Below are 22,356 nucleotides of genomic sequence, written 5' to 3'. Positions count from 1 at the left end.
GATTTCATTTCTAACAAGAGATTTCCTTAATAAATTCCTCTTGACAAATTTTTTCTGTTATAAAACTTTGCAAAAGCATACCCTTGGTATAGCTCACTACACAAGAAAATTCATTTTTGAAGCATAATTCTTATACTTGCAACTTTCATTTCTCTGTATAGACTTTCTAGAAAATAAATTGCGTGTAAAGAGTCTATATTCCACTCTTGGATTCATTTTGTTCGAGAGTTATGTGAAGGACTAATGAACCTAGTAGTCACAGGACGAAACAAACCCTGAGGCAGTAAAAATTTGTACATGGGTCCACATTTGCTCCCGTTATGGTCCTTACAGAGAGTGCATTGAAGGTAGGTATGTTGCAGTTGGTAGAATATGACGAATGTGCTCCCTTCATGTTCTCTAAGACGACAACTTACAATTATTTGACAATTTCCTCATCCAAATGATTTTGAATGAGTAATTTCATCTAAATTTAACTGATTTTCAAACTGGGATTTAGTCTTCTTAATTTAACTGATTTTCAAACTGAGATTTAGTCAGTGTTATTGAGGAGTGAAATAGAAACTGATTTTCTCTTGCAGAGAATAACAAGGATTGGTGTGAGCTTATACTCTGCCTTATAGACCTTCAAATACAAATAAGCTCTTGTATCCCTATTTCAATCACATAATTTAAATGAATATAATGTCATTTTATTAGAAAAATGCAATGAGTATGAAATAGATCATCAGAATGGCCACTATAGCCCAGGCTGGTGAGAACTTGAGTATTTTATATCTGACTAAACACATGCACGTGAAAAGAAACATCACCTGACACAGACATGAACAAGATAGAATCTAGATATTAGAATTTTGGGGAAAAACAATTGTGCCTTAACAGAGAGCTTCTTATCCTACACCACACATTTCACTCTTTCAAGGTGGAGTTACAAACTGAACATGCAATGACTGAGCTGCATGGTCACCAAAGTTGTAACACACCCAAAAAAACAATGCTTCATATCGGCTTCTCAATTATGTGTGTTTAGCATTAGTGATATAGTCTCTTCTGAACTTTTATTTCAAGTAGAAATTTGATTAAATTTCAAAAGTGCAAGAAATCACAGAAAACCCTCCGGCAGTAAATTGATAGGATAAATCTTCAAAAAAACCTGGAAGCTGTCCTGTTCATATTGTCCTGGACTTTTTAGCCAAGTTAATATGTCTGTAAAGAATACTATTTTATCCTAAGAAAAGATTGACACTTTGTTTATCACCAGATGAAAATAAATTAGAAGCAAAACATCAGGTTGGTGACAAATCCAAAACAAGTTGCAAGACTGTAACCCAATCTGCAAAACATCAAAAAACTGATTGTCCCAAAGTGGGATGCACTATGGGAAGCTGTGCTGTCCCATCTTTTACTAGTGTCAGCTTCATAGCACCTGCTTCCATTTCCAGCAGCTCTGTCTTTAAGAGAGCATCGACCTCTATCTTGATAGTGTTGTCATCAAGAGATTTGTAGCTGATTTCCATTTTTAATCTTTATGGCAGCTGTTTATAGTCCTGTAGGACTGAACGTATGGATGTTTCAAAGCTTCATTAGCTGTTATTATTTTGTTTCCATCCACTTGTAACATTTGTTTCAGCAAATCCACACCTTCTAGACACCCAACATTTTTAACAAATCTTGTGAGGGATGGGAAAGGCTTTCCCGGATTTGGAAATATGATATCCAACTACTCCTTTACAGATTGCCCACGAAATAGCGGCTCACCGATGAACAATTCTGCCGACATGTTATTTGTTGCTTTTTTCTAGACTAGCTCTCACAAAGCATTTGAGTTGTTCCTGTTCCTGGTTGGTTTTTTTATAATTTTATAGACAAGTTCCATGTCGTGGAAATGTGAAAAAAGATAGTGATATTGCCACCATGTGGCTCTTATCATATATGGTTTTATACTTCTTCAAAAAATTCTCTAAGAGTTCACAATGCTAAAATTCACTAGGACTTTACAAAGTTTTATTATTTAGTGAAAGACTTGCCAAGTTCTTACAAGATTTTATAATTGAGTAAAATATTCGCCATGCCTGGTGAGAGATTCGCCAGAAAATTATATATACATATTATATTATTGATAAAATCGCCTTCCATTTTTCCTATATACCATGGAGATTCGCCCAATTATTATATTTATAAATTTGGGGGGGGGTTCTTAAAATTTTCCCTGTCCGGAAGTTCCAAAGGTGACTTTGCGTTGTCTGGAAGTGAAAGAAAAACCCTCAGTGACTAGAGTAACCAACCTGGAGCACGGAAGAGAAAAATCATAAGTGGTTTCCACTGCAACATTCCGAACTGTTGCGAAAAGGAGTTGCTGGGCGATACTTAACCTACAATCAGATTTAAGAGTCAAGTTAGAGAAATTCCAGCGCAGACTGTTAAAGAAGTAGAGAAAAACAGGCCTGTAACAATATAGTACCTGTAGAGTGGTGGTGGGGTCACAATGCACACCTGAGTCAGTGAAACAAGTCTCTGTAATTAAATGCCATAAGCATTTATCAGTTTCCTTTCTCTTGCAAAGGATTCGATACTGTTTCCAGAGAAAACGGTTTCCAACCATTACCTGAGGAAGGAAGCTGACCATAGCCTTTCCTTCACCTGTGGATGCAAGGCCGAAACCTATAAGAACCACCTGCATTGACAGTGCAACAATTTAGGGCTTCTAAATAGATATAACTGTCAACGAGGAAGAAATCGGGAAGCCTAATCTCTTCAAAATATACAACAGTCAACATAATCGGTGTAGCTGCAAAGGAGACAACCAAACTTGCAGGTTGTAGAGCGCTTAACCCCGGGACCAAAATGCCTGAAAGAACCTCGTCTTCGGAGTCAGGAAGTCAGGTGGGTAATTGGTTACCTCAACCAACGTGCCCTCAATGCTGACCGTCAGATTAGTGGAGGTCCATGCACGGTCTACTGAACTCTAGGTGTCCAATATCATGACATATTTCATACACATACACGTACAGTGGGATAAAAAATTGAGTTTAATTAGGTCAGGTGTACATCCTATTAGTCATTAACCTTAGTAATAATAATGCATTGCTAATCGAATCTTTAAAGGTCTACGATCGCCTGGTATAAAGTGATAAAAGTTGTAATTTGAAAGTGCTGCGTACGTACTAGGTATAACCATGTATTAATTCTTATAACTACAATTTTTAACAATTTTTAATAAGTTGATGCGTAAGTCTCTAACTCACCTTTCTGCTTTATCAGCAAGCGCTACGACCATTTAGAATAAGTCAATGGGTGAGTGTCCAACTCACCTTTCCACGTCATTAGCAAGCCCTACAATGTTTTCTATACATAAATGTTACTAGCAATTGTCCCAAAAGTACAAAGAGAGGCCGATAAGATTATTAAATTGGAATTGTTGAATTTTTCTATAAGAGTTAATTGGTTTGTGGAAAACCTTGTTTTCTTGGACTAGATCATTGTGCAATTATCTTTCTAAACGCTCTTTGTCGTTTGATAAAATAATCAGAATACTGTTTTCAAATTTCCATAGATTTCCTCTTGCAGTAAATTTCAAATACAAAATCAAATTACAGAGTATATTGCTTTGCCGAAGGAAATGATAAGAATAGAATACAACATAATCAATGCTATTTGTGCTGAATTTATCAGTTTACAACAAAGAAAATTTGGCTTCCCTTGTCAGAGCTGAGTTGATTTATGGCCTCACGATATCCAGTAGTCTATTTAAGGGTATTCAAGCTAAGTGCAACTTTGGGGATTGGAGTTATTCTGCTCTAATATCAAAAAAGAAAAAGGTGAGTAGTGATCTGAACCACGAAAGCTTCCATTACAAGACGAGTTAAGAAATAAAAAATTACACCCAAAGAAATTCAAACAGGGAAAGCAGGCAAAGCCTTCTGACAGAAGGCCAACAGAATCAATGTTACACCGAGGCCTGCTATTATGGCAAGGTAGCATGTGTAAACTGTCATGTAATCATACATAGCTGCCCTTCCAACCAATACGCTGTAGAATATGAAGTCACCCAATCCCAGTTTAATTGCACCAGATGCAGAAAGCCCAATCCCATCCCGTTGGTATGTATTTGTGTGTGTAGAATCTTCAATCCCATTTGGGTGTGGCCTCCCCTCACTATCACTATCAGTTTGGGTCAATAATCCTTGTAGTGTAGAAGGCAATGGCAAAGAACCCACTTGTTGATTCACATATGTGGAAGAAGGAGTCCTCACCTGGTGATTTACGAGGGGAACTGATTCCTCTTCTGCTGGTGTCTTTGTGTCTCCTTGAACACAACTCCCCTCCGCCTCTTCCTCCTCTGTGACAGCTATTTTGAAACCCTGAATAGAATCCTCATGAGGTAGCAATGCAAAAGCAGAGGCAGTGCTCTCATCGCATCCTGAATTCAAGGATTTCAATAATGCAGATCTCGAACCTGAACTTGTTGGTTTCTTCCAAATGTTTCCCATCTGTTGTTGCGGGAGGGCTTTTTCTAATCTTTGCACGGATGGAGGAAGGGAAGGGTTTATCAAAGCTTCTTCTTCTTCTTCATTTTCAGTAGCTAGAGGGCAACTGCGAGGAAGAAGCACATTTTCATTTTCACACTCGGGGACAACAATGTGGGGTTTTCTCGTAACAGGGCGAGCCTCATAAATCAAAGTAGGGATTTCCTCATCTCTTCAAATAGCGAGCTCTACCAAAATTTTGAGAGGGCCACCAGGGATGAGAACAGCAATAACATCATATACTGCCATTGCAACAAGCATCACCCACAAAGTCCACTCGGAGAGCATAGTAAACCAGAATGCAATAAGCATGCCTATGAGTACCAAGTAACCCTGGGTGAAAATTATGGGCACTTTGCACAGGGAAACAAAAAACACCCCACAACAGCAAAATTAAAAAGCACAACCCCAAAAGTAAAGCAGTGAATGGGTATAGAGAAAGCTTGCACCAGAAGCACGGCCACGCCCCCACCCATATAACCCAACACAACGAATGCTGCAAAACCCATGTAAAAACAAAGAAACTTCGTGCATTTGTAAATGAAAAGGCATACCAACAAGAACGTGACCACTGTGACAACAGCTACAAATACAAGGGTTAGTATGTCTACAGGAGTCAATTTTGGTTATTTCTGAATCCAGGTTATTAATTTTGCGTCCCTTACACTCCAATGAGGCTGACTGTGTTCCCGCCTGATCTACTGCCTTACCTGGGCCTCTCATTGCCTTAGCCTTTTCCTTTCCATTTTCTACAACATTCGGAAAACCACCTTCCCTTTCAATTAAATCAAAGGCGGACTTCTTTGCCCGGGTTTGGTTGTCTAATTCAATATTTTTAATACCGTCTTCGCTTTTAGAAATATTGAAGTCCTGTCCTGAAAGTTTCACTGTTCTTAGTTTCCTAATCGGCTCATCCAAGTCCTGAGGAAACCCCGGACCAGTTTCTGTATCAAAAGAAACTGTTAGCTGTTGTTCTTTGATGTGGTCGAAATTTTTGGAATTATTTTCTGGCTCCTTAATGCTGAGAGAATTGAACCTGTCAAAGGAGGCCCCAAAGTGCTTATGTTCCCCAAACATTTCCAGGCACAGATGGCATGACCACCATCTGTAATTAGGCCTAACTAAAGGTGGAAGCGGAGGCTTTTGCCCTTCTCTTAGACTGTCCTCGAGTAGGCTTTCAGACAATGGCCAACATTTCCTTATGTCCACACTTCTAACTTTTGCAACATATTCACTGTATATCCAAGAACCATGAACGCAATAATTAAAGGGCAAAGAAGATTCATTTTGAACTGTCAGCTGCTATCATTTTTATGAAACAATCAATGGTTAAAAGCAACAAAGAGAGAGTATAGGGCATGCGTTAACCTACCGTATGGAGAAACCTTCGCATAGGATGCTTCTGCCGTTAATTTTTCGATGGAGGTCTTGGGAAAAAATAGCTGGATTTCTGAAGGTCACAAAACCATGATCAACTTTGTCAAGATTTCGACGGTGAATACGAATTTCAGATAAAGCGTTCTTGACTGCAGTTGCTGGCCAATTAGATTCTGTATCAATCTGTACATTTTGCAGGTTCAGAAATGGTCGACTGCCATTTGGAGGAATTTTGTCCCCACCCATAGATGGTTCAAGAACACTAGGTAATACTCCACTTCGATTGTACTCTCCGTACTCTCCTCCTGCTTTCTGCGTAACTGAAACCCTGTTCTTTAAAAGGCACCCGAACGACCCTACTTGTCATTAGCCTGCCCAACCATAACATATCAGCATTGACAGTTTGTGTGAATCTGGTATTTTAATGAAGTCCACGGTAGTCCCATTATCGGGCATTCAAGTGTCAGACGAATTCTGCAATGCCGTCAAAATATGATCCCAAAATTTCAATATCTGAGAGAATAAGAATACATCCTGCAAGATAAATCTATATCCCTGCCCTAAAATGGAGTATGAATGTTAAGCCTATGGAAGGTCAAGACATCCCGTTGTAAAACAAAAGTATCGGAATAAATTTATGGTGGAAACCCTGCAAGATCTGTTTACAGGAAAGGTTTTACTAGGGCGTGTTCAGGCAAGGTTTCACAACGGCAGTACTGAAAAAAAAACAAAAAACAAAAAGGTTTCACAAGCGCGATGAAGCCCGTGACCGTGGCCCAAAGCAGCACATAAAGGCGGAGAGAAGCTTTGCAGGAGGGGGTCGATCCGTATTTTCTGTGGCCCAAAGCAGCAACACAATACAAACGCAGAAAAGAAAAGGAATCAAAAGAAAACAGATTAACATGAGTCGGTGAAAATAAGAGAAAAATGAAGAGCAGGATGGCTCACCAGGTAAGAATCGGAAGATTGTTCATCATATATGAGAGTGGCGAAGAAAATAAAGATGATGACCAGTTAAGGAGATGATAGTGACCAGGTTCAATGCACAGCAGGTGAAAAGAAGGCAACTCTACCGATATTTGGAAAAAGTAGTCAAAGCGCAGTGCATGCTTGCCAGATGCGCGGGACTTCAAATCAATGGTTGAAAGTGTCTCACCTGATCGAACGGAGCAGAGTAAAAGTGTTGACAATTGTTGATACATAGGAAGGCCTATCGGCCTAAATATGTATATAGGGTATCAGAATATTGATAATTAAGGTTCTAGATAATCTTAATATGCTAATATGGATAAGATCCACATGCCATATCATTATCCATCGCCACTTGATTTTTGGTGGGCGTTGACATGTCCTTAGCATGTGTCACATATCATTTATTATGCCTACATAACATGTAAAATTATTGAATATGAGTGATATATGTCACACGTGTTATTTTCATATGATCATATAATTTCTACATGATATCATATTTTTTTCATGGTTCTGTTGTAAGGTTCCACCTCTATTCTCAATTTTTTTTTCAAGGTCATCTTTTGTATTTCAATTTGGCTAATGTATCGATATGTTCAATGTACAACCATAAACTAACAAGGACCCGGTGTGGAAGCCTTATTTTTTTTTGTTGATGTTCCATCTATCACGGGTTGACCATTTTGTAGGGAAGGTAGTTGTTAAGTGATGTTCATTATATTGAATTGATATAAAAATACTTAAGCATTAAAGCTTGTAGTTAGGAGATGTGTTGATATGTGTAATTCTCCTACACATTACTTAGTTTTGGGTGATTTTTCAATATAGCACCTAGTGTTAAGGGTTCATACTTTGAAAAATTCATGTATGGTTGTGTAGATTTCAATAACGTGGAAATGTGGGTTCAACGCCTAATTATCTCTTTGTTGCCCTATTAGAGAAATGGGGACAAAATAAGTTTGGGATTATATATTGTAGAGATGAATAGTCTAGTAGCATGGATATGGATTTTATCTTCTCATGCGCCCTAAGTATTTAATGATAGGCTCCTCCAACCTCACCCGCACCAAGCCCTAGGAAGCATGACTTTGTAGTTTAGTTAACCATCCCTTAAATTAATAAAATAGGCTATACAAATACCCAAAATCAGCTAATTAATTTTTTTAATAAATATAATTTTGATGGTTACTATCCATTACAATGTTTATTAGCCATTTAAATTACATAAATACACTAATTTATATATATTAAAATACTTATATTTTAAAAATATCATTTTTTTCTACTGGTTTGAGTTGGTTGATGAAGCCTAACCCCCACATTATTTAAATAAGGATAAAAAGCTTAACAAAAATAATGATAGATGGAAATTTAAAACATTAAACAAAAATTAAAATAAGTTTTGCCAATTATTTAAATACTTCTAATTACTCTCACCTTAAAAAATCAAAACAATAATAATTTGGATTGAAAAATATAATACACTTAATACTTTAATTTAATTTAATTTATTACTTTAAATTAAAAATTGTAAATTAATTAACAATATAAATAAATTATTTTAATAATATTTTTACTATGTAAAAATTCAAAGACTTTTCAATTTGCACATTAATTAGAAATCCATTTTGCAAATTAATGAGAAATGTCATATTTAGATTTAAGCCATTTCATGTTATAAAGATATGAAATATATATCTTTGTGAAACCAAGATACCAAATTAAGAAAAGCACCATATGATCTTGAACCGTGAGGTAACATAAATTTATTTATATAAATAATTTCTCAAATAAATATTTCATATACTTTATATAAATACAAAAATTGTATTACCCAATACTTCGAAATTTTACCATATATTACTTTAAAATGTCAATTTATTTTTATAAACAAATATAGATCACACCAGAAATAAAATAATGAAAATAATGAAACCAATCAGTAAAATTCAATATTTCTATATTTATGTTACTTTATTTAATATTTATTATGTTTATAGTATTAAGTTTTTAATATTTATTATGTTTATAGTATTAAGTTTCATATTGCATTATTAAACTGTCTAGCTTAATGTTATTTTATTTTAGATTTTCTATTATGATATTTTGTTTTATATTGTATTAAAGATGTTATTGTAAATTTTTTTCTAATATTCTAATTTTACCCCTTTTTTTTCTTAGTTTTCATTTAGTGTTTCTACATGTATTTATATAAGCTTTTGTTTTTCCAATTCTTTATAATATTGTACTCCTCTCCTTTTAAAAGAAATAGGTTCACAAATATCAAAATCATAAGGACTTCCATTAAGTACTTCGTTCTAGAAGTGATGATTAATTTTGGAGTACCAAGTTCTTTTGAGCTTGCTTCAATACATATATTATTTTTTTTTAATTTAAAAGAAATAGGTTTATGGACAACTTTCCTAGGGGTTGTTGCATATAGATTTCTTTATGTAAATTACAAGTATAAAATTACTTTTTACTTTGATATGGTGAATTCTCCAACCAAATTATGTATTTAGAGAAACTACAATGTGAATCAACATTTTGGCAATATAAGCCTATGATGGAATTGTCATTTTAGAAATATAAGTAAACATTTGAGTATCATCAATAACTTATTTTTGTGAGCATTAATTCACAAGTAATCTAGCCTTATTCTTCTTAATAGATGTGACTTTGTCATATATGCCCCTTTGTAGCCAATGGCGTTCCTACTTTGCGGAAGACAAGTAAAATTTGAAGTTTGACTCCTCAATGAAGAATCATATATTTTTCATTGCAACATCCCATTTAGGTTTTCCTTGAGATTCTTCAAAACTTTATGAGTGATCAACATGAATCGTTCTAATCATAAGAGCACACAGCATAGTTAGCATAATGACGCCTTGGACCTTTTTGATAGAGATCTTAAAGAATCATTGTTATTCTAGAAAAGAATATCGTTTTCATCTTGCAGACCTATACGAAAATTTTCTCCTCCACAAGGTTCAAAAATTTCTTCATTAATCATGTCATCCTAATTTTCTTCATTAGTTAGGTGATCATGAATGATACTAGGAATTGATGAAGATGTAGGAGTAGAGGAAGAAGATTTCAAAATATATTGCAACTTTCATCAAACATCACATCTCTCCTCATAAGTATTTCATTTGTTTCGAGATCATGTTGTTGATTTCTTCAAATTGGATACCAAGAGAGAACATGGAAATCGCCCTTATCGATATTTGGGAAATTGGGGATAATAGCCTCAATTTTTTTAATGTCTAAATTTGACTGAATAGCTAGTGTTCCCGGCGACTTAGTTTAATAAAATATTTTAATGTCATGATGTGTTTTTATGTACTCCAAAAATAATAAAATTATAAAATGAGTTATATGAATATTTGTTTAACCTTTTTTATTAATTTTTTAAATAAAATTAAACATTTTTTTGGTGGATAAAGGTTATATATATATATATATATATATATATATATATATACATTCTCCATCCCCCCATCACCACTTGATTTTGATGGGTGTTGACATGTCCTTAGCCATATGGCACTGCTAACATGTGTCACATATCACTCATTATGCCTACCTAACATGCAAAGCCGTTGAATATGAGTGACATATGTCACACATGTCATTTTCACATCATCATATAATTTCCACATGAAATCATATTTTTTTCTTGGTTTCGTTGTAAGGTTCCACCTCCATTCTCAAATTTTTTTCAAGTTTATCCTTTGTATTTCAATTTGGCTAATGTGTCCATATGTTCAGCCTACAACCATAAACTAACAAGGACCCAATGTGGAAGCCTTATTTCCTGTTGACGTTCCATCTATCGAATCATAACTATATATGACTTCTGAGGTTTACGGAAATAAATTTATACTCTGATATCAATTTACCTATGATAATTCACGGGTTGACCATATAGTAATGTCAATTGTAGGGAAGGTGGTTGTTAAGTGATGTTCATTATATTGACTTGGGATAAAAATACTTAAGCATTAAAGCTTCTAGCTAGGAGATGTGTTGATATGTGTAATTCTCCAATGCATTACTTAGTTTTGGGTGATTTTTTGATATAACAACTAGTGCTAAGGGTTCATAATTTGAAAAATTCATGTATGGTTGTGTAGATCTCAACAATATGGAAATGTGGGTTCAACACCTGATTATCTCTTTGTTTCCCTGTAAGCCAAAAGGGGACAAAATAAGTTTGGGATTATATATTGTAGAGATGAATAGTCTAGTAGCATGGACATGGGATTTCAAGCCCAAGGGGTTCCCACTGAACTAAAAAAATAAAAAAACTATACATACAACAAACTCACAATGAGGCCCAACTTGGTCTCACAAAAACAAATTCTAGCATTAGGACACTAATATTCTTTCATATTTTTCTCTTCTTTTAAAGGATATTTTTAATGCCCCTGGGCTCTCGTGCCAAATTATCTCATTTATTATTATTATCATTTTTTAAAACTCCCTTATTTTATTAGTTTCCTCTAACCTCCCTTATTTTATTATTTTCCTCTAACCTCTGTGTTTTATTATTTTTCTCTAACTTCCCTTTATTTATTACTTTCTTCTAACTTCCTTTATTTTATCATTTTCCTGTAACTTCTCTTACTTTATTCTTTTCTTCTAATTTCCCTTATTTTATTTGTTTCTTTTATTTCAATTGTTAGTTAGATAATTAATTTTTATGCTTCCTTTACAAGGAGGGTTCTCATGAATATATTTTTGTTAGTTTTAAATTTTTGTTTCTTTTATTTCATGCACAACTCCTCCCTTTAAAACTAGAACCAAATCAACATTTTATTTCCATTATTTCTAAATTATAATATTCCCCCATGTGTTTTAGGATGGATAAAATATTTAATTAAGTTAAATTATATTTTTTCTTAGTTTTAAATTTTTGTTTCTTTTATTTCATGCACAACTCCTCCCTTTAAAACTAGAACCAAATCAACATTTTATTTCCATTATTTCTAAATGATAATATCCCCCCCACATGTTTTAGGATGGATAAAATACTTAATTAAGTTAATTTACTTTATTTGATATTTTTTTTTTTTTTAAGTTTGATTTATTTCTATCTCCATAATCGCCTTTTCCAAAGATTTTCTAATTTGCAAATAAAATATAACTCTAAACTCACTTTTGACATGTATTGTGTGACTTTAGTGCTTTGACACATTAACTTCAAATTTAATCTAGCTTTTTATATCCCAATACCAATGGTGCCATGTTGATTGTTCCCTTCAAGAATTGCTCAGATAGTTCTAAGGGTGCTAAAATACTTTCCTTTCAAGTACCTTTTTGTGTTTAGATACCAAGAGTGTCAATTTTGTTATGCCCTTCAAGAACTCCTCACATCGTTCCAAGGGTGATAAAACACTTTCCATTTAAGTATCTATGCCTAATATAGCAATTTCTTTAATTTGAATGAATGCCAAGTAGCTATAAATATACAAAGATTTCTCTCATTAGATAGACTGATTTCTTAATGACATTTGTTTATTTTTAGCAAATCCCTTTGTGTAATTACATCTATAATATCATTGTAAGAGTTAAGCTTATGCTTTTGAGAATGATCTCTAATAAGAAATTTGTGTACCGTAATGGTCAAATGATACATGAAGAAATTGTTCCAATATAGAGAGGGGCACACACAATCAAAACTGAAAAGATACCCATATTAGTGATGAAGTTATATCTTTCCAAGGTCTATGATTAGATTTCATGGAACGTTTCAAAAAATTTATTTATTTTCAGTGGCTTTAATGTAAACATGGTGAATTGGATTATCAATTGTGTTAAGTTCTCCTCATTTCTAATATTAATGAATGGGGAAGGATCTAATATATTTAGGCCCTCTACATGACTTCGACTAGGGTGTGCCTTCTCTCTATACTTAGTTTTAATAACTTTAGAGTATCTTATTTGGATGATAATTAAGTCCAGATAATCTTAGTCCATTCAAGTAATTTCGATGGGAAAAAACTTAGAAGTCACTCACCTATCACTTGTGGAAAATGTACTTTTATTATGCTATTGTAATGATAGTGAAGGTGAGTGCTTTAAAGGGATCATAGAATCATTTTGTAACGTTACTAGAATGAAGGTTAATATGGAGATATTTACTATATATTTTCTTGACTTTGTGGATGGATTCAAGCAACTAGTGACAAAGATTTCAGTTATTAGGATCATGATTTAAATGGTGGTTTCAATTATTTTGGATTCAATATTAAACCAAATGACCATGTTGTAGAGGACTAGAAGTGGTGAAAGGCTAAAGAGGAAAATATAATATACTTCTAGTGTCATCATTAGATTTCCAATGGGTTGAATAGTAGTGTTGGAGGCTATTCATGTTTATTGGAATTTGTGAGCTCCAATCCCTAAAATTATCCTAAATAGAATCTATAAGATAACTTTTAATTATATGTTGTAAGGATCGAAATAATATTTGGGGGATCATCTTGTTATTTGGGGCTTAAGCGTATTCTTAATTTTGGGATAGTTTTCTTCATTAGGATTTAGGGAAAAATTATGGAGGTGCCTTTTCATTACCAAATGCATTTCAATCGAGTCTACCTTGAATTAGTTACTATCATGACATAAGACTATTCCTCCAACCATTGGGGGGTGATCTGTCAAGAATTTGAACATATAGTTGATACTTATCATGCTTAGTGGCTTGGGTTTGGATCTAGGGTTTGCATTGGAATGGATGCTATAAAAAAAATGTAAGAAAATCTCTTCCAAAATGTGTTGATTGTGTTCCTTTACAAAAGGGGATTTCGAAGCATAAATAAAATAGAACATGAGGATACCACTATGATATGGAATCAATGATGAGTTTCTACATCAAACCTAAACCTTGAAGCTATATGGAATGATATTTAGGGATGGCCCTATTGCACACGTCAATAATGCACCTATCAGGGTTAATGAAGGAAATGATAAATAGGTATGTATGTATAATTCTACATGTGGACATTACACTAGTAAAATAGGATATAAATATCTGAAAAAGAATGATTAGGTAATTATAAAATGGTTGTACAAAAATATTTGGAAGATAGAAGCACCTCTCAAAAGAAAACTATTATTCTAACTCGTACATAAAAAGAATGGATTTAACATGATCTAGAATGAAAATAAATTGTTAGGGTCCAAGTATATATATCCTATGTTGAAATCCAAATGAAGATTCATGTCATCTTTTTTTCCATTGTCTTTTCATAAGAAAAGTTAGGGATAATATGGAAGGTCTCCACAAATAATAAATCTTTAACTTTGCACATCAGTTGAATATTGTCTCCTATCATTTGCTGAGAGGTTTACATTGAAAATATTTTGGGCCTTTCCATTGGTTTTGGCCTGGTAAGTTGAGGTGGCTTATAATAGGAATCCTTTTGAATCCATTTTGACTTATCCATACTTGGTTGTGATTAGGGACTTAACATGTTTTTATCCTTAAGTGAGTTCTAAATTCCTTTGGCTCATGTCAATTTAGATGGCCATAAAATTTATCATTCTCAACTAAACATTGGTGTATGCTTAGGGATCTAGCACTATCTATAGCTTCAATATCTCTAGCTTCAATCTCTTGATTACATCAGTGGAGATATTTTTGGAATAAATATTTATCTTAAAATAAAACTTAAAAGTGTTAGTCTTTACTATAATTTCCAGAGTTAGGATCCACGAGAGGTAGCTAGTCGATGTTAGAAAACACATAAGAAACATAAAACCCAATTTCCAACAATCTCCCCTTAGTTCAAGTCTAATGATTTTAAAATTGACACCTACCACTCTCATACCACTTGTTTGAATCACACTTTTCATTAGGAAAAAAACCTACATGCATTAGTCTCTACTATGATCGCCAAGGTTATGATCCATAATAGGTGATCAGTCAATGTTGTGAAAGATACTTGGAGTGTTGAACCAATTTCTAAAAAGTGCATGTTCTTCTATCTCCCATTGTACATAATGAAATGTAGTGGGCTCCCCTTCACCCACATCTATGAATGGAAGAGGCATCCCCACTCCTCGATATCCTCTGACTCTTCTAGTTATAACTTCGAAGATGCATTGGTAGCATTGGGTTCTACATCAATGAATTTCTTTCATTTATCATTTTTTGAATCAAAATATGTGCTAATTCCATCTCTTCAAGCTCATCTAACAATGGTTTCCTTAAGTGACATTCATGAGTGTTGTAATAGGGGCTTTTGTGGAATCCACACAACTTTCTAGTGTCCTTCTTTTCTTTTGATTTGGGATAGTTGTCTTGAGGCTAACTCTCTTTTCTTTGTCCTTTCTTCTATGAGTTAGGTCCATTTTTTCAAAAAAAAATTATGGATTATTTGTAGATCCAAACTCCCACCTACTCTTATACTTCAGTTTCCATTAAATTTTGACAACATATCAATAAGTAGCTCATATTCAGGAGATGTTTAAGAAATCCATATATGTTGGGATGTAGCTATATAGGCCACTATATTAATTTATAAGAAAGTGCCACTCAGAGTCTTTGATACCCAACTTTGAGCACAAACTATGGAAAATATTGGTGTATTCTGACACTTTTCAGTCATTCTTGCGTTGTAGAATGGTCATAGTACCCCATAGGGTAGAAATACTTCTTGAGGGAATCCAAAAATTATTCCAAGTGGGTTATTTCCTAAATTCAATAGATTCATCCACTATGTATCCATTCATGTAACCTTTCCTCCAATATTTGACACGTGGAAGGGTTTTAAGGAGTGCAAAATTGATATTTTCAACATCAAAATCATTTTGGATAGAGTAATAATCATTGAGGATGCTCAATCATTTCACTAGGGAATCCATATTTATCTAGCCTTCAAATATGTGGTTATCAAAGTTAACTTGCACCTTAAGGGTGTCACAACTTTGAAATTGCTTCTTGCTTAACATTCCTCAGTCACTATCAGTAGTCGTCGAAGGATTTGGAAAAAATTCCCCATCATGTTATTCCTTCGTCACATGGGTACTTCCTCAAGAAACAACTTGATATGATCTTCTACTTTGTCACAAGTCTTTTATTTTTCAATGGGAGGTCACTTGTGTTGGTGAGAGTGGTTATCCTCATGTGAAAATAGCATGAGATTCAACTCTCTATAACTTGACATCATCAAGGATAGGTGCTAAAAAAGGACGAGAAGATTACTTTAATACCAGTAATCTATACACCTTGAGGAACGAGACAAAATATCAACAATATAATATGGTACAAAAGGGTAGAAAATAATGTAGAGGAAACATCGATAATATAATATAATAGAAGTCCATAGAATATAATGTATAGGGAATAATAATATGAAAATAGTTTAATTCCTTTTATTAAATGGTAATATTATGATAAGACTAAGTCATGAGAAAAATTCATATATGTGCATAGAATATAATGTATAGGGAATAATAATACGAAAATAGTTTAATTATTTTTATTAAATGGTAATATTATGATAAGACTAAGTCATGAGAGAAAATCATAGATTTTAAAAAGGTGAATGTCTGTATTTAAATTATCTTCAAGTGTCTTTTCTCTTAGAACTCACACACTTGCATTATTTGGTTTATTATTAAATATCATGTCTTAAGGCCATTGGTGATTACTATGGGTGGATAACATGGGTAAATACTATGGCTAATACTATAGAGAATTACTAGCGTAAGTGCCATGAGTGAATATGGCAATTTGTGGAAACCATGAGCTTGTAACATGTGAATGGAAATAATATAAGATTAATTGTCTTAATTCAATAGAAATAATGGATATCCACCAATTTTCACATGAAACCATAATACAAGGGCTCACCATTATATGAGGAACCTCATAGTTGGGAAAGATAGTAAGACATAAAGATTAATCATGTGATAAAAAAATGGATTAGTAACAAATTTCCACTCAGATAATGATAATAAAATAAAGTTCTATCATTAAAACTACGCATAAAAAAATAAAATCAATTATATAATTTAATAAATTTGTGAATAAACTAAATACATTATTATATCGAAATTACTATAAAAAAACATCAAATTATTATATTAAAAATTAGAACATATTCGAAATAATTAAAAATGATATGCGTTAATTCATAATAATAAATTGGACAGTTAACTAAACTAGTTATCATTCTTCCCATCCAAACTCCAATCTTGAAATAATCTTATTTTTTTTTAATTACATAAATACAAATACTTTAAAATAATGAATTCTAAATCTTTTACTCTAAATATACAAAAATAAATTTATTATAGTTAAAATGAATTTATTATATTTTAAATAATATATTAAATCTAATAAATAATTTAGTAAAGTTCAAGATAAATAAATAAATCAATTTAAAAAATAATTTTAAATTAAAATATATTAATTTGATTAATATATAATAATTTTAATTAAAATAAATATTAATAATTTTAAATTAAAATATATTTAATTTGATTAATATATAATAATTTTAAATTAAAATAAATATTCCAAATAATAAAAAAATGATATTACATTCTAATGTTTGGACATAAAAGACTAGTTACAAGCATTAATATTAATATTTAAGATAAGCATTAATATTAATATTTAAGATTTGTGTTTTTAAGTATCACATTAAATAAGGTATTCCATTTTATGATAAATTTCGAGTTTTTCATATTTAAGATTTGTATTTCTAAATATTTATCAAATGTAGGTTGCAATTAGAAACCTCCCATTTAAGATCTTAATTTGGAAATTTTCCTAATTTACTATATATTAATGTTATATAATTTTATTCATTAATATTAAAAGATTTGTTATCTTGACATTGGTTACTTTAAATGATTATATGGAAAACATATGACTTAAATAATTATAGGGGCATATGTTGGTTTAAATAAATTTAATAATATGAGCGATGAGTATTTTTTTAAATAAATTTAAATTGTGAAATTATTATATTAGGTCAAATTGAATTAAAAAAAATAAAACACAAAAGTTAAGAAGATATTTATTGATGTAACGCCCTTGGCTCTTTGAAAGGATTTACTGTGGATATTAATTTGGTTTATATTTTACTACATTTATTTTTTTGTTATGTATTATAAGACTGGAAAGATAGATATTAAATTGTTACCTAATTGTGAGTGATTAGAAATGGAAACATGATTAATTAAAAGAAATGGTTTACTACAATGACAAGAAACAGTTATACCCCTGCCATGGAAAAGGGAGATATATGAGAAAAAGAGAAAACAAAAGAACTATCCTAGAGCTAGGGAGGAAACTAGTGGGAAGTTGCTCTTGAACAGTCAATGAAGTGCAGGACTTGAGGTTGACAGTGGAGTCCAGAGGCCCAAGGCATTGACTGTAACTCGAAATTATTCCAGTAGAGAAAGTGCTCAGGGGAGGACCTGAACGTAATTGCTAGGTTTGTGGCTGGGAGGAGAGACTTTCTAGAATTATTGGAAACTACAGGTGGAATCGATAAGTATTATAGTTAGTTTCTTTCTAGAGTTAATGATAGCATATAGAGATTAACATTTAATGACAGAGTAGAACTGTTATGCTTGAACTATCATAGAATAAATTCTAGAATGACAAATTATATTAGAAGTCATAAGGAAATGTGTAATTATAGGAGATAAAACAACTTTTCCGGAATCATATGGTAGAGAGTGTATTCTAATAACCATAGAATTGCTAAGTAACACAACAAAAAGGAAACAAAATGCTCATAAAGTGATTATGGTACACTATCCATTATAATCAAAGTTAAACTGGTAAGATATTGAAATAAATTATTTATAAAGTACTATATGTGAGAATCCGTGGAATGACTTGAGTAGTTTTACACACTCTCTAGAAATGACTACAATAGAAAGACAATCAATAAACAGCTCCAGGAACATAGATTTAAATACATATATTTTGTAATTGTTAATTGCAGATTTAAAATATAAAGGCAACAAGAATTCATAAAATTGTTTGAATGCAGGTGTTGCATCATATCTTGACTACGTAATTACAAAAAATTTTGACAGAGTAATTGTTTAACCTAGTAATATCTTGAATAAAAACTAAATCGAATTCCAATCATCCTAGCTAATATTTGAATGAAGAAGGGAAGGGTCCTCTCGGCCCGGATGCAACTACGGTAGCAATTAACTTAATTCAGTGCCATTTTCCAAACATATGAATAGTTCAGATAAAGCCTTGTAAACGATAATGCATAAATTAAACATTTTAAATAACAGAACATATGTTGTTTCACTTAAGTGGCCGCTTGACAAAATAATCCTCCGTGGGAGAGAGCTTAAACTCTCTGTCGATTACAGAGTGGGAGTATTCTCCCAAAAAATTACCAAAAGAGCCTACACAGAGTTCCCTTAACTATTCATGCGTGTTTAATTAATTACATAATCAACATAACGATAAAACTTGAACCAGTTCGATGCTAAGTCTTTATCATTGACCATATGGGAAATGTTCCATATCTTAATTCATGCCAGAGGTAAGATTCTAGCCTCGAAGGGCCAATAATGACGCTGTGAGCAATTTAAGCTTTGATGAGGAACAACCTTCACCAACACTAATACCATTAAGCATTGTATAGTTACCTGTCAGGAAATCGAAACCTTAAGTTAGAAAACCTAATGGAAAAGTCAAACATACCTAGTAAATAAACAAAGGGAATATTTTGTTACCTGGAGGTGGTCGATTCCCGTGGGAGGCAGCTTCCCTGTCCACAGAGAGAAAATAGTATGAGAAATATTAAGAAAATCAAAGGATTTAAAATATTCAAGTTCAGAAGTGCTCAGAAGTTACCTTCCGCAGCCAAATCCTGGAATCGACTATCGCTTGGAGTGATGGAAGTACCATGGGGATTTCCTATGCAGTAGAGACCAAGTGTTAACACGACTCCAAAACCTCAGTCCATCTTTATGGTAAACACTACCGTACAATCTAAGAAGACCACAAAGCAACGATCTAAGGGGTTTACCTAGCCCTCTGTTGGCAATGGCTACCACCTTCGTCATTTTCAGAGGATGCCTAGACGGACAAGAACCCTGATCAAGACATAGAGCCCTTGCAGAACAGTAAACCCTTGTAGAACAGCAAACCCTCGCAGAGTAGCAAGAAACCACAAGAGCAGCGGCAACAATGAGTCACACAGAGGTCGAGGACAAGTAACTAGTTAGGGTTTGAAACCCTAAGTGATCTCCACCGCCCAATCGCATGAGCCCGATCAATGACATCAACACCCAACAGACAGCGCGAGCAACATGACCCATCTGGCCAGTACACATAGCCTTACTCCATGTCTCCCTGCCGTGTGGCTTCAGATACAGAGGGCAGCAGATCAACCCAGGCGTAACGACGTGGAAATCATATGGTGGATCATTCGCATTTAAACTCAAACCTTTCGACTTTAATACCATATGTGGGATTCATTAGATCTGGTGCATGTCAAGTTCATGGACTCATGATTTAAAATAATCAGATTTATGTCATTGCATATAATGAACCAATTACCAAAAAACCGGATGGGAATTTTTATATACAAATTAATTTTATTATATTTTGTAAATGGTAAGTTAACTTTAAATGTTGCAAGTGGTATGAGAGCTCAGGTTCATACATTGAGACTCTTTGGGATAGATAATTATATGACTGTGCATGTAATAATATTTTTTTTTCATCTTAAAATATAACTGAATAAAAATCATATGTGAACACAAAGAAAGAGACAACCTCCATACAAAAAACAAAATGCGGAGAAATTCAGGACTGCCCAATACTCTGGAACCAACTAATGTAAATTCCAACCCTGACATTTGGATATAGCTGGGAGAGGAGACTCGTCAAGCTAAAGTAGTTTTACTGGAGACTGTTCAACATTTACGTGCTGAGATGACCAATTTAAGAACGGATAATGAACGACTGTGCCTGGAACAGGAAAGGATCCTCAGAAGTCTGTCTAATCGATAGAATCAAAGACATCTAGACCCTAGTGTTGAGGACAGAGAAAAGACCCCAACTGCCCAACATGGTGAGGAGAATGTTGAGTCAGCCGAGAGAAACATGGAGGATAATGAAGGACGCTCATATAATGTATTCAAACAACACAAAGCAAAAAGACAAAAGTCAAAACTACAAGGAGAGTTCAAAAAGATTAAACCATCGCTTTTTGAAGGGGAATCCAAAGAAGCAGCGGAGGCTTGGTTAATCAATATGGGTAAGTATTTTTAGATTTATGAATGCATAGAAAGGTTGAAGGCACGGTTGGGAGTATACCAGTTAGGAGGGAAGGCAACGGTGCGATGGGAACAGGTCAAAGCAGTAAGAAAATTTGACGAAGAACAAGTGACATGGAATGAATTCCAAAAACATTTTAAAGATAAATATCTAACTGAGCGCTACTATGATGAAAAAGCAAAAGAATTTCATGAATTAAGACTAGGGGCCTTGACTATGGACAAGTATTTAACTCTATTCACCTCTCTTCTATGCTATGTGCCTTATATGTAGGAGGAGAAAGCCAAGATTCAACGTTTCATCAGTAGCTTACCCAATCTCATGAAGGAGAAACTTTAGTTTGACTACCCCAAAACAATGGATGATGCAATGCGGAAAGCCCGCATATGTTACCAACAAATGAAACAAAAAAATGAAGGGTCTAGAGGAGGGACGATTAAGAAGGGAAAGAATATTCAAGTAAACACCTAAAATTTGCTAATAACAGAAATTTACAGCAAAAGTCTCTCCATAAATTTCTGGCAAGAAACCAACCCAAGGCTGTCTATTTTGAAAATTGATAGTCAGAAGGGGTTAATAAATTATGTAATGAACAATAGTCAAAATCGTCGTTACAATGTTGGGGATGCGGAGAATGCCATTACTACAAAAACTGTCCTCACAAGGCAAGGGCAGAACAACTTGCAAACCTATGGGAAGCATCTACTGTTGGGGAAGTGGCAAGAAATATACCCAGAATTAATGCTGCGTTGGATGATTATCAAGCAGAATTTCAGCCCACCATGATTGAATGTGAAGGTACGATTCCTAAGCAACCTGTTTTGGTTTTATTTGATCGTGGTGCTAGTTTAAGTTATGTTTGTCCTAAAGTGGTAGAAAAGTGTCAACTACAGACTAGTAAATTCCCAAAATCTTGGCTAGTTCAGCTAGCCACTAGAGCAAAAAGAAAGGTAGTCGCCAAAACAGATCAGCACCCCATAATCATTTTCGGAAAACCCATTCACATAAACCTCAACATTCTTCCTTTAGGCTCATATGATGTTTTAATTGGAATGGACTGATTGGAAAAATATTGGTCTTTGGTTGATCGTAAGCAGAAAACCATTAGTTTTATTTTAGAATCAGGACAAAGGAGGGAACTGCAAGGAATTAATTCTAACGCCAAACTACGCCCCATTACTGCCAGTTAGCTAGGAA

At 33.6% G+C, this 22,356-nt stretch overlaps 1 protein-coding gene and 1 pseudogene across 1 annotated transcript; both read right to left on the bottom strand.

The window, feature by feature from the left end:
• Positions 1–3,803: 3,803 nt before the first annotated feature.
• On the bottom strand, positions 3,804–4,775 carry LOC149263622 (presenilin-like protein At2g29900; annotated as a pseudogene).
• A 107-nt stretch (positions 4,776–4,882) lies between these two features.
• Positions 4,883–20,342, bottom strand: LOC149263621 (uncharacterized). The gene is made up of 6 exons (XM_089389405.1): positions 20,175–20,342; positions 19,904–19,970; positions 19,729–19,791; positions 19,608–19,642; positions 5,899–6,215; positions 4,883–5,760 (listed from the first exon to the last, which is right to left on the bottom strand). Exons 1-6 carry the CDS (start codon positions 20,340–20,342, stop codon positions 4,920–4,922), a joined length of 1,491 nt encoding a protein of 496 aa, XP_089245531.1. The 3' UTR covers positions 4,883–4,919.
• Between the last annotated feature and the right edge of the window lie 2,014 nt (positions 20,343–22,356).

The sequence above is a fragment of the Pinus tabuliformis genome, chromosome 6 (assembly GCF_031772625.1).
Source record: "Pinus tabuliformis cultivar Carrire ecotype Pingquan chromosome 6, CPIR1, whole genome shotgun sequence".
NCBI classification, from domain to species: domain Eukaryota; kingdom Viridiplantae; phylum Streptophyta; class Pinopsida; order Pinales; family Pinaceae; genus Pinus; species Pinus tabuliformis.
The sequence above is the reverse complement of the archived record's forward strand: the minus strand, read 5'-3'. Positions and strand labels throughout refer to the sequence as shown.

What these genes read in the sequence shown, in the direction of transcription:
- LOC149263621 (XM_089389405.1), bottom strand. Translation starts at nt 20,342, where the DNA reads ATGGTATTAAAGTCGAAAGGTTTGAGTTTAAATGCGAATGATCCACCA. An exon ending in CCAGGATTTGGCTGCGGAAG is followed by an intron (nt 19,643 to 19,728) that starts GTAACTTCTGAG and finishes CTCTGTGGACAG; the next exon opens with GGAAGCTGCCTCCCACGGGA. An exon ending in CGGGAATCGACCACCTCCAG is followed by an intron (nt 6,216 to 19,607) that starts GTAACAAAATAT and finishes TCAGTTACGCAG; the next exon opens with AAAGCAGGAGGAGAGTACGG.